General features: G+C 43.9%; 1 protein-coding gene across 1 annotated transcript; it reads right to left on the reverse strand.

The window, feature by feature from the left end:
* Window positions 1-2,574: 2,574 nt before the first annotated feature.
* On the reverse strand, window positions 2,575-8,786 carry GNG10 (G protein subunit gamma 10). Its single transcript, XM_086869327.1, has 3 exons — window positions 8,592-8,786; window positions 5,204-5,335; window positions 2,575-3,459 (listed from the first exon to the last, which is right to left on the reverse strand). The coding sequence occupies exons 1-2, from the start codon at window positions 8,670-8,672 to the stop codon at window positions 5,210-5,212; spliced, it is 207 nt and encodes a 68-aa protein (XP_086725453.1). The 5' UTR covers window positions 8,673-8,786; the 3' UTR covers window positions 2,575-3,459; window positions 5,204-5,209.
* Between the last annotated feature and the right edge of the window lie 3,928 nt (window positions 8,787-12,714).

The raw sequence follows: 12,714 nt of genomic DNA on the forward strand, positions 1-12,714 counted from the left end.
TACTATACATGGCCCATTTTTGTGGTCACCTAACCAAACCATTTTACTTCTTCTGCATCATGGGTTATGTTGTTCAGAACTACCACCCAGATTTCTAGAACCAGGAATTTGGTTTTTTTAAAGTACAGCTCTACAAAGTCTCAGTCACAGATGACCACAGTTTGAGAAAATTATAGCTGCCAGTGCCAAGTTATGTATTTATGTTCTCCTCTTCCACAGGCAAAGGCTGACACCAGAACTTCCACATGAACAGTTGTGAAAGCATAGCATAGATAATCTGTCAATAACTTTAAAAACAAAGGCATATTGTCTACATTAAATAAAAATATTCAAGTGCTGTTAGTGTTAAGTTTCCATTAGGTAGAAAAAAAGTCAGTGTACAATTAAATTACTGGTAATGTAGTGGAAGATAAGGAAAAGGGCTTGCAATGATCAATTGTTTTTTACAGTATTTCTTTATGACAAATCTCAGTCTCTCACAGATATGGACACATTGACAAATTTATAAATTACATTCTTCCCCCTCCTTTTGTCCGTTTAATGTGGAGTAGAATTGCTACTGAACCAAGGTGATTCCTTTCCCCACTCCTCCCTCCCTTCTATTCCCGCCCCCCCCGCCCCCCCCCATATTACCTGTGAATTAGGAAGGAACTAATTCTTAGACAAAAAGGCACAGTACAAAATCTAATGTCCAGTCTTACATAAGCAGGTAGGGACACTCCACTCCTGGAACAAGTTTACAAACATATTAGTGACCAGGCAGGAGGCAGCTGTAGATGGAGAAGAGCCTTGCTGATCAGCTGGGAGAGGTGACTGTGAGAAAAGGGGGCTTGTGGCTCATGTGAGGCACTGAGCATACAAATGTGCACACTCACTCAACCTTCTTTACTGTGGGCATCCTCTAGGACCTGCTGCCATCAGATGGTATCAAAGGCCTCTGTGCAGCAGATAGCCCTCTTGGATAGTCTATGGTAAAGGAAGCTGAGATGCTGCCCACAGTTGTCCACCTCACTGCAGATCACACCTGTTGGAGCACAAGTGGCAAAATGTGATGGTAGCCCTGGTCTAAGCCATCACTGAGTTCAGTTCAGCAGTTGTGCAAACCCAGGTACACCTGCAGCTGGAGAAAAGACATTGCCCTGTAGACTGAGTAGGTAAGGGACAAATGTTCTCCTGCCTACAGAATCTGTCAGCCACCCAGGCTCGTTTGTCGGTTTCTTTGGTTATGCCAAGGAAAGGGGACCTGGAAATGCTGAACTGCTGAGATACAGCCACCCAGCCAGCACAAAGTAACCAGCACGGGCATATTTCACCAAACTGATTGCCAATGGGAACCAAAGAGCCTCAGTGCCGACCAGTCCTGTTGTGGAGCTTGTTCTGACACTCGACTTCTCTCACAGAACGTGCCCTGGGAGGGCAGAGGTAGCATTGCTGTTGCACCTCTCCTGGCTTCTACTCAGCAGCTCAGATATGCATGGACCTGAGAGCGAGGAGGTGCAGCAACCTCACTGCTCTGAAGAGGCTGGAATCCATGTCTGAGGAATAAACACCATGCTCAGAGGGACATTGGAGTGGAGTGTTCCCAATCCATCTCACAACTGCTGCACAGATCTTTCTAGTCTTTGATGGTGCAAGACCCTGATGCAGCCAGGTCCTGCTCACAGTGCTACTCCAGCTGTGTTGACCTGGTGCTCCAGCTGCAAGAGACCGGATGGAGTTGGGCAGGGCAGCCAAGAAACAACAGTGGTTGGTGGCTGTCTAGCAGTGGTGGCTCTCTGCTGTACACTGTGATTTGGCCACTCCTTATGCCAGCTCAGCAGCCACTTCAAAACCCAAGCTCCAACTGACATTGCTGAGCCTGAAAGTGCACGCAAGAGGGCTTCTGGGGAGAGAAACGGGTGTGGGATGAGGGGAGGTTCTTTCTCAAGAGGTAGAAGAAATACGAAGGGCTTGCCTGGGAGGAAGTAGGCAGCAGTCATATGTTGGCTGTCCAAAGGCTTTTGATGTTCACACTCCTCAGTATCTTTAACATTTTGGCCTCAAACCAAACCTCTGATGGCCTCTGTGCAAGAGTAATTTGGTTTTCTCTGGATTTCCATATCTGTGCCCAGTACTAATAGAAAAATTACTATACTTAAATAGCTTACAGTGAAAGGAATTCAGAGTGAAGAGAAACACTGAAAGAAGACTGTTCTGTATTTAAAGGCACAATATATACTGTCAGTACTACAGTTCTCATTTTGGAGTCTTTCTGCAATGAAAATATTTGACAAAGACTGAACTGTCTGGAGGACATTGTTGCCCCATTTCAGTTAACATTCATGAACACTAAGTACTCAGACTGCAGAGTTTTTCCTTACAGCTTCAAAATGTGTGAGTCACATAACATTGTTAGTATTTAAAAACATGGTAAATTGATACGAATAGGACTTTTCTACTAATATGATACAGCTTCTAAAAATCCAACCTTCTGTTCCCCAAAAGAACAAAGATCTTGAGGCCTTCCCTCCCACTGCAAAATCCAAGTATCCTCTTCCTTGCACTAGCTGCTCTTTATTACAATTACACAATGAGTTCAAAGCAAAGAGGGAAAGGAATTTTATTTCCAAACTTCTAAAAGATTAATACAAACAATACAAAGTAGACAAAATTAAAAACCTATTTAAAAAGTTGTTCTTGTAAAAGTGCTCTATCAAAAAAGTGAAGGCAAATGACCAAGCACATTTTAGTAAATTCTGTGTATTGCAAACCGTGACAATGATGCATGCAATTATCTTTGGGTGTTCACAGATTTTAGTGTCTGTTTGGTAACATTTTAAATACATCAAGAAAGTTCCACCACAGCAGTATTACAAAGTAGAAGGAGGCTTACAGACTAGAAGTATTGCAAGAAACATGCTTTAGGAGTCAAGCCTCTGCTACACGTTGTGTTCAGCAGTTACTAAAATGTGTCATTTATGCACTGAGATACACTTGATAAAAAATTAAACTTGGTTCCAGATCTTGCTAATGCAAGCAAAAAGTCCCCTGAGGACATTACTTCTGCACTAACAGCATTTAGCTTTAATTATTCACTTTTGGGTTGTTTTATTTTGGGGGGAAAAAAAAAAAAAATCCCCTTGAATATTTTTTGTTATTATTCTGGTGTTATAGTGTATCAAGATCAGAGTAAGTAATTTGGTTAAAAATTCACATTTTTTTTTCATTTCTAAAATGTAAACTTCTCAAGTAATACTCGTATAGTTAGCATAGTGTAGTAAAAGTGGGGATGATTATGAAAAGAGTTACATTAAAAAGCTTCAAGAACATTACTAAAATGTAGTGGAATACAGATTCACAAGAACACACAGACAGATATCTAGGATGCTGTTTTAGCCACATAAAAGACAGACTTTTCTTGTGAAGGAAAGGCAGTTGTTATTCATGTCATGCTTGAAGGCAATTCTCCAATGACCTTCCCTACAAGAAGAAGAAAAAAGGCTTATTAAATGCCATCTTCTTAAGCTAATAAATGTAATTTCTCTTACAAACTACAACAGTTTCTTTGCACTGAGAAAAACCAAATGACTATCCTTTGCTGGATGCTGGTATCCTCACCATATCATAAAATTTTTAACCGGCTTTTTTACTTTGCTCTGAATTTTTTATGATCCTGTGGTAACACAAGAATAATAAACTAAATATTTGATCTATCAGCAAAAAAATACCAAATGACATCTTGGGCTGAGTGATGCAATTTTAAACGTACTGTAAATTAATCATCAAGTCCTTCTGAGAAGATACTTTGTAATGCATCTGTATGATGTGATCACCTCAAAATACATAGACACACACACACACACACACACACAGACTCCTCAAAAACCAAAAAGTATAAAGGCTGCTTAAATAACAGAAGAACATATGCAATGGTCATTAAAAACTTTATCTTATTTGCAGGAAGAGTTACAAGTAGTACCCAAATTAAGAAAATCTGCTTTTTCTTCACCCTCTCCAAATTTTTCCAGAAAAGCATCTCATGTTCAGTTGTTCCCTTTCTTTAGGTTCAATCCTATTTTGTTAAACCTGTGTAGCAACAATTGAAGCCATGCATTTGATGAGGCAAAAGCTCAAGTGCAAGCTCAGGAACAACTGGCAGCAGCAAGGGGAAGATTCTACAAGGACTTCATGTTATAGCTTAAATTCTGCCCTTAGAGAAAACATTAAGTTTTTTTCTTTAATAGCACTCTCATCAAAAGAACAGACTTCTGTGTTTCTTTCACTCTCTGTAGATTTTTCAGTTCTTTAGCAGGAACTATTTATATTTTTTCTTTTAAGGAGAAGTAACCCCTTCTGACTATCCTAGTTCCAAATTTGTGTGTCAAACAAAAGAAGATTTTCCAAGTTATGATGATGTTCTGCTCAAGACTACTAGTGTGCATGATCTTTCTCTCTCCTGCTACAACCGCTGATAACTTTTGTGACAAATGGGAGAGGCCAGACTGGGAATCATGGAACTGGATCCCAAAGGTTTGCAAATGTTGGACGGCCACCCACCCACCTACTCTGCAGGTGTCACAGGGGTACAGGCAATGCAGAGCACTAAGGCAGAGTTCAGGGAGTAGCTCATCCCTTAGATCTGTGCTGAAAAAGATCACAAAGGATGTGATTACAGGTTTCCTCAGCTCCTCTCTACTTCCACTGGTTTTGGTTCTGTACCAACAGTAAGAACAGGAAGAGCCTAAGGACAGACACCGCAAAATGAACTGCAATATGGCATTAAAGAACTAAACGTATTTTAACATGAGTCTTGCTTAAGCTGTGAGCTAGTCACCAGAACATACAAAATTGACACATTCTTCTCCAAGCTGGCTATGTGACTGTCTACTGCCTGGCTGTGTCAAACACAGCTGTGTGTCTTAGACAATTTTAATTAGTTTGTATGCTGCTAATTACTTTATTACTACATAAACACAAGAACACAATGATGCCAACAAAATAAAACAACTCATAAAGAAAACACCTCTAGAAAGAGCTGTAGAAAAGAGAGACATGCTTCAACTGCCACACCTAAAAAACCCAGAAAGCCATTTGCAGAACCAGCAGAGAAATGATGGACACTTGAGCAAGAGCTCAACACTAAAACAACTATTACTGTCTTTGTCCCCTCAAGGACTTGGGTTTCAAATTAGAGTGGTTGGCATGGCACCTGTGACTTTATTACCTGATTTCAGAGCAGAGCACAGGATCGGGGTTCTCGGAAGGGATTGCTCCCTGCAGGAACCCCAACAAGCAAGGCATCTTTGCAGGCATTTTGCATACAGTACTGCTGGAGTTCTGCAGCTGCCTGAGACACCTGAAAAGGAAAAAAAAATCCAGAGAGGAAACTAATTCATTCACAAGCATCTATTAAGCATTTCCTCTTGAAGAGCTATTATCAAACAGAGCTGGAGTGCAGCCAAATCACCTGTTAGATTCTAAAACATCAAGTAAATAGCACAGAAGCACAATTTACAAAGCTCTGATGAAGCACACATGAAATACTATGCCAGTGATAAGCCAGAAGTATGCAGAGGACAGAGGTGCCAGTGTGATGCAATTTATTCCCATTAAAATGCTCAGAGCCATGACCATTTTCCAGTCTACTGTGGTGTTTGGACATTTACATTTGAGCTCTGATACAATCTTGATATAATCTTCTGATAATTTATTAAAAAGATTTTCATTCCAAACTTCTAAACAACACAAAGAGTAACAAGGAGTGAAAGCAGTAAGATGAGGATGAAAAGCTTTTGAAGTCCAAATTGTCATCTTCCCCCAGTAGTGAAGTGAGAACTTCAAATCCATACTCTGGCCCCCTAAAAGGAGAGTCCAGAGCTGCAGAACAAGCCCAGGATCCCAAAGGTAAAATGTCTTCAGCACTGAAGGCCCCTGCTCTCCTTGTGATGGCAAGTCAGTCATGTGTCTACATTTTTGAAGGAAAACTTAGAGGAATTTCCAGTTTCCCAGACATACATTAGGAACAGCTGCAGAGAACTGTCAAAACCCATGCTGTTTGATACATATTTTATAAAAGGAAATACTAAATCTATTGATAGAACTTTAAGTTCCCCTCTGACCTCACCTCTGCCTTTGTTACAGGACTCCTGAAATAATGACTTTTCTTCCGACACAACTCTGCAGTGTTGCCAAAACAATAACTAGAAGGACCATCCACACTTCCCAGCCTCCTATCTAAAGCAACCACCCCAGAGCCCCACTGAAATTTTGATTCTGGGCCATGCCTCCTAACAGCATCTGGAAACACATGGGAAATTCTGGGAAAAACACTTTTATTTGGTATTTTGCTGCTCTCCTGTTGACTGTCTTCCAACTCTCCTCCAGGCCCGCCTCCAGGACATTCATCCTAGTAACTGCCTGAATTTAGCCAGCAGCTGTCAGCACTTCAGGGAATTATGAGAAGCTTTTTCCCCATCAGCCTCCCGGGTTCTCTTGAGCAGAGTACAAGGAGAAGCATCTGCAGCAAGGATTCCTGCCAAGTCAGCAGACTTTGTCACTCCTTCCTTACCTGGGGAGAAGCCCTTTCTGGGGGCTGCAGAGGTCTCCTGCCCTGCCCTTGGATCCCCTGCAGCATTAGCACCCCTGCCTCAACCACAGTGCCTGCCCCTTGTGGTGTCCAAGTGTGCACCGCATGGCTACCAGGCAGAGATGCCACTAGCCAACACTGGTCAGGCCAAGGCCACGTGGAGCTTTTTCCTTTGGTAGTTAGCAGTGCCTGTAGCATCTCCTTGCACTTTGCTGCCAAACCCCCCAACACATACTGAGCTATGTATATCCTGGTATATCCTCAAAAGACAGAAACCAGATCTGCCTACTCTTAGTCCCACCTATGCCCCACAACATTCTTCTTTTCTCCTGTTCACACAGAAGGTTTCTGCAGGATTTCATCACATGACAAACACGCTCCTCCTGCATGCAAGATGTGTATGGGTACTTCTTTCCTACTCAGTTTCCTCTTTCTGAAAATATTGTTCCTGTCTGCTTTTTTAGCCAGCAGGGTAAACAAAAATCACCATTGGAACTTGGCAGTATGGAATGTATTTTTAAAAATCCTTTCATAACCAGCTTCCGTGTGGAAGCACATTGTCTATTCAAAGTAGCTGGAACAATGTTTTCTCCCATTTCAGTGCTTGTTAAAACTGAACCAAGCAGTTTTTCATCAGCTGAATATATTTCACATTGTTTTTGCACTACATATAAAGAAACCCAGATGATACAATTTATACAACACATTTTTAATTGTGTACCAATGCAAAACCATGACCAGGCTCCTAGAAGAGCATACATGGAAGAGACTGCTGTGCACAGCGCTGCAAGAAAGATGAGTCTGAGGTCCATCAAGGACAAGCCTCCCTGTATTATGAGAGCAAACTCATAAAAACACACAGCCTTGAGAAGTCCAGAATATGTTACTGCCACAAAGTAACACCTGTAAACTACAAACTATGTATTTTATAGCTACTCCCCACCGACAAAAAAATAGTGGGGAGGAGTATATGGGTATTTTGAATTTATGACTCGAAATGAGCAGGAACAGCGATCCAGGCACCAACAATAACTGGTGGACAACAGTTTCTGTGTTTGACAATACTCCTCTTGCCACAAGTCTACATTTCTACTCTGAAACACGCTGTTTTTCACGTATTCTCACACCTTATTGCAGTGATAAGCACGGTCACTTTTAGTGAACCAAGCATCTGCTGATTCTGTTTTGCTAATAAAATGTAGTAACATTAACAAATTGATTAGGATGAAATCCAAAAGCCAGAGTGGTTTCACCTTGCAATGAGTACTTCAAATTTTCACCAGTCCAGGACAGGAGTATTTTGAATTATTTTTAAATCAATTAGCTAAGTTCCTGCAGCTCAATGTGTTGGCACCCGTCGTCAGACTGAGGAAGCTGGTCTTTTGTGACTGGCCAGAGAAAAATGGCGAATGCAAGGAGAGGGACAAGAAAAGTGCAGGATATAGATTAATTTGACTTCCATCCTTTCACAGATTGTGCTGGGCTTTGTGCGTGGGGATGAACCCCCCGCATCTGCTGGAAACCAAGAGCTGTCTCGGTCAGGTCACCAAACCTGAGGAGCCGGCAGGCGACAGGACCGCCTCATCATGTTGCCTTTGTCTGGAAATGTGCAAGCAGAAGATTCATGCATGCGTAGCAAATCCCCCGCCTTCCCCAAGTGTGCCAGCGGGTACCACCCCGCACCGCCTCCCCCCGCAGATCCTGCCAGCGCTCCCAAGCAGGGGGGGAGGTCGGGCTGGCTTCGCTAAGAGGAGCTGCTCACGATTATCTGTTTGCTGGTGCAGAACTAACGAGGAGCTGCTGTATTATTTATCACGGCTGCTTCCAGCAGGGAACGGCACTCTCTCCATCACTGCCGTGCGGCGGGGGCTCGAAGCCCCTCGCCCCCTTCCTTCCCAGGGCGGGCGGCGCGGGTCGGTGCGGACGGAAAGGCAGGAGCGGCCCCTCTCTCCCGCCCCGCCGCCAGGGTGGCGGCACCCCGCGCCCCACCCCGGCCCCGGGGACCCCGCACCGCGCCCCGCCTCACCTTGATCCTCTCCACGGCCGCCTCCAGCTTCAGCTGCTCCACCAGCCGCTGCATGGTGCTCAGGCTGCCGCCCGACGACATCACCGAAGCCGCGGGGAAGACGGAGGGGATGAAGCGGGCAGGCAGCGCGACTCCGGCGGGCTCGGCTCGGCTCGGCTCGGCTCCCTCCGCCCCGGGGAGGGGCCGGGGCCGCTCCGCCCGCAGCCCCCGCGGCACCGCCCCGGCCCTGGCCGGACCCCGCAGAGCCGGGCTGCGGCGCTGGGCGCGGGCTGGAGCTGCTCCGGGGCCGGAAACCTGCTGGGTACAGCACGGCCGAAAAGTAAAAGGGAAGAAAAGGAAACAAAAAATACAGAAATAAAGCGAGAAGGGCGAGCGGGGGAGGAGGGTAGAGGGGAAAAAATGGATGAAGGAAAAAAAAGGGAAAAGGAGGAAAAACGGGGAAAAGGAGAGAAAAAGGAAAAAAGAGGGGAAAGGAAGAAAAGAAGTGGGGTAGAAAGGGGGAGAAGAAGACAGGGGAAAGGGAATTCACAGAATCATAGAATAGTTTAGATGGGAAGGAACTTTAAATATGGTCTAGTTCTTAACCCCGCCACTTTGGGCTAGGATGCCACCCACTATGTCAGGTTGCTCAGAGCCCCATCAAACTTGACCTTGAACACTGGAACACTGGCAAGGATGGAGTTCTGGACATGTCTTCTGCCCACAGGCAGCTGCTAGGCTCCAAGTGCCTGGCAGCTGCTCCCAATGTTGCTGCATCTCCCCTCTCCCCACACAGCACTGTTCACCACCATTTCAGCAGTGACCATAACTAAGTCCTCTCACTCTTTGGCAGGGGTTTGCCAGCTGTTACTTTGCTGGCTTGTTTAAAAGTTGTAGGGCTGAAGCTTATGGCGTAAAATGGTTGCTCTGAACATGAGACAGGACAACCAGGAGTTCAGGCCCAGACAGAATGGGTTTGTGGAAGACAGGTCCTGCCTGACCAACAAATGTCCTTGTACAGCAAGGTGACACAACTAGAGAACAAGGAAAAGGCTGTGGATATCATCTCCCTAGACTTCAGCATAGCCTTTGGCACCATCCCCCACAGAATTCTCCTGGAGAAACTGTCAGCTCATGGTGGCTAAGGAACCACGGTTGGATGGCTGGGACCAAAAAAGCTGTGGTGTAGTTAAATCCAGCTGGCAGCTGGTCACTGGTGGTGTTCCCCAGGGGTCAGTACTTGGACTAGCCCTGTTCAATGTCTTCATCAGCTACCTGGATGAGAGCATAAGCTCCACACTCATCGGGTTCACAGACGACACCAAGCTGAGCAGGAGTGTTGATCTGCAGGGCAGGAAGACTCTGCAGAGGGATAAGGACAGCCTGGATTGATGGACTGTGGCAAATTGCATGAGGTTCCACAAGACCAAGCACAGAGTGCTTTTTGGGTCACAACACCCCAGGCAGTGTTGCAGGTTGGAACAGAGCATCTGGAAAGCTGCCTGGCAGAAAAGGACCTGGGGGTGCTGGTCAACAGCAGCTGAACATGAGCCAGGGTGTGCCCAGGTGGCCGAGAAGGCCAATGGCAGCCTTGCCTGGATCAGCAATAGTGTGGCCAGCAGGAGCAGGGCAGAGACTGCCCCTCTGTGTTTGGCAATGGTGAGGCCACACCTGGTCATGTGCCTGGGCCTCTCACAACAAGAAAAACATTGAGGTGCTGGTATTGCCAAATTTTTGGAACTCTGACATTTTAGGAACACGGAGATATTGCTTATTGTAGTGAGGAGTAAGTTTTCCTACAAATCAAGCACAACAAGGAGTAAAAACCAAGAGAATTTATGTACAAAATTTTACATAAACCCACCTATCTAATACCTAGTTGCCAGCTACCTCGTGCATAGTCATTTAGTTTGCACAGCCTTATGATGTGTCACACCTGCATGGGCCTCTTTGGGGGTCTCTAGTGGTCACTCTTGGTCATTTGGGGAGGTATCCCCTACAGAGTTTTGAGCAAAGCTCAGCTCAGGTCCAGTAGAACAATGGTATTAATGGTCTTTTCCAACTTTAATGATTCTATTATTCTGTAGGGACAACCAGGCATGCACATGCAGTCAGAGCCTCAGCATGGACTTGGGAAAGACACACTGAATCTTCTCCAAGATGCTAATACTTTGTAACCCTTTTCCCATAATGATCTCACCACTACCCATACCAGTAATATTTGTTCATGTAGACATTTCTCTCTCAAGTCAATTTAACCACACTGGCTATACTAGGCCTGCTATTGTAACTCTCACCAGTCTCTAAAAATTTATCTCTGAAAATTTATAAATTTTTATACATAATTTAGAATTACCATGATATCTTAGAAATGCTTTGTAGCCTCTGCCAATGAGTTTTCTAAAGACACCTGAATGTTTTTCTATCTTGATCACAGGAATGTGACTGCAGTGTTTCTGCCCAGCACATTTTTGTTGCATTCTATGAATTTGTGTCTGCATCCGATTATTTTCAAACAGTGAGATATCTAGAGAAGAGGGAACTCCAAAATGAGCCAGGAAAATGGCTCATTTCCAGCAGGTTGTATGATACATCTGACTTCTCCAGACACTTGGTATCAGGCCACAAGTGCTAGAGGCAGAACACCGTTGCCTCTGAAAGATACGGCTCTGTCCTCTGCCAGGACTGTACCTCCATTGCGTTGATTTCTGCTATTCTATCACGTCATGAAATTAATTTTGATTACAAGGAAGGCAGACAACAAGGGAAAACAGATCCATCTTTCGGCTTCATATCTGCATAACCCAAACATTTGGCTTGGAAAAGGACTGAGCAAAATGAGGCAGAAGGTCAAGAGCACCAGAGCTACTAGCCTGTGAAACTGCACACACAGATTTAGATCCTCTTGTATACAATTGCCTTGTACATTTCCAGCTATAATTGTCTTTTCTAATAATCAGCACCACTGTATTTCTGGTTAGCTTCATTTTCTCTTTCTACAGCAGCAATTCATTCTTTCCTCTTCCACTCTGGCAGGAGACTGATTGTGTTTTCGGGAATGAAGCAGTAATACGCCGAAGTTGTGGTCTCTCACTTCATAAACATCTCTTCAGTGTCCCCAAGATTACTTCATAAAAACAAGCACAGCTTTTTCTGTATACCTTTTTAAACAATTTTTATATTTTAATTGATAATTAGATGCAAAATTAATTAAGTTCATTGCTACTATATATTCAACATGGTGATGGTGAAGGAACAATCTAGCAGTTCCTCTTCAATTTCACTACTGTGTACAGAAAATCAGCATACTACTTCTATCATGCTGTTCTGGTTTCAGCTGGGATAGAGTTAATTTCTTCTCAGTAGCCGTAACAGTGCTGTGTGTTGGATGAGAATAGTGTTGATAACATACTGATGTTTTGGTTTTTGCTAAGTCTTGTTAATCCAAAGTCAAGGACTTTTTGTTTCCTCCTTTTCTCATGCTCTCCCCTACTGGGAGGGAGCATAGCAGGGACAGATGATTGAAACTGATCACAGGGATATTCCACGCCATAGAATGTCCTGCCCAGTACCTAAACTGGTGATTGATAACTGGAGTAATCAATCTGAGTTTGAGAAGGGGCCTCTTGTGTCAGACAGTGGGTGGTAAGCAATTGCATTGTGCATCACTTGCTTTTTTCCCTTTTTGTTATCACTGTTGTATTATTTTATTTTATTTTCAATTATCAAATTGTTCTTATCTCAACATACAAATTTTAATTCAGCTCTCCTTCCTACCACTCTAAACTGTCCACCTTTCAGGCAGATCTCTGGGTAACATTCTCAATTTTTTATCTGGTGTTAAAGAAGACTTGAGCCATTGGCAACAACGTGCTGGCTCCTAGTAAAAAGACAAGTTGGTTTTTTTTTGAGTTTCAAAAATAATCAAAGGATATTCAAAATCCTAAAAATTCTTGACTACTATAACCATCCTGGAGGGCTAGAAAGGAAAAAAGGAGAGAGTAAAAAAAATGAAGGTGTCCCCACTTAGGTTGTTCCTCTGAGGAGAAAAATACAAAGATAATTAATCATTCACGGTAGAGAATAGAGGTGCCTGCAATGCTAAATACGTACACCTGACTGGTGTCCTGGCCAGAGGCACTGT

Source organism: Cyanistes caeruleus, chromosome Z, assembly GCF_971803275.1.
Source record: "Cyanistes caeruleus chromosome Z, bCyaCae1.hap1.1, whole genome shotgun sequence".
Taxonomy (NCBI): Eukaryota; Metazoa; Chordata; class Aves; order Passeriformes; family Paridae; genus Cyanistes; species Cyanistes caeruleus.

What these genes read in the sequence shown, in the direction of transcription:
- GNG10 (XM_086869327.1), bottom strand. Translation starts at nt 8,672, where the DNA reads ATGTCGTCGGGCGGCAGCCTGAGCACCATGCAGCGGCTGGTGGAGCAG. An exon ending in CGGCCGTGGAGAGGATCAAG is followed by an intron (nt 5,336 to 8,591) that starts GTGAGGCGGGGC and finishes TTTCCTTTTCAG; the next exon opens with GTGTCTCAGGCAGCTGCAGA.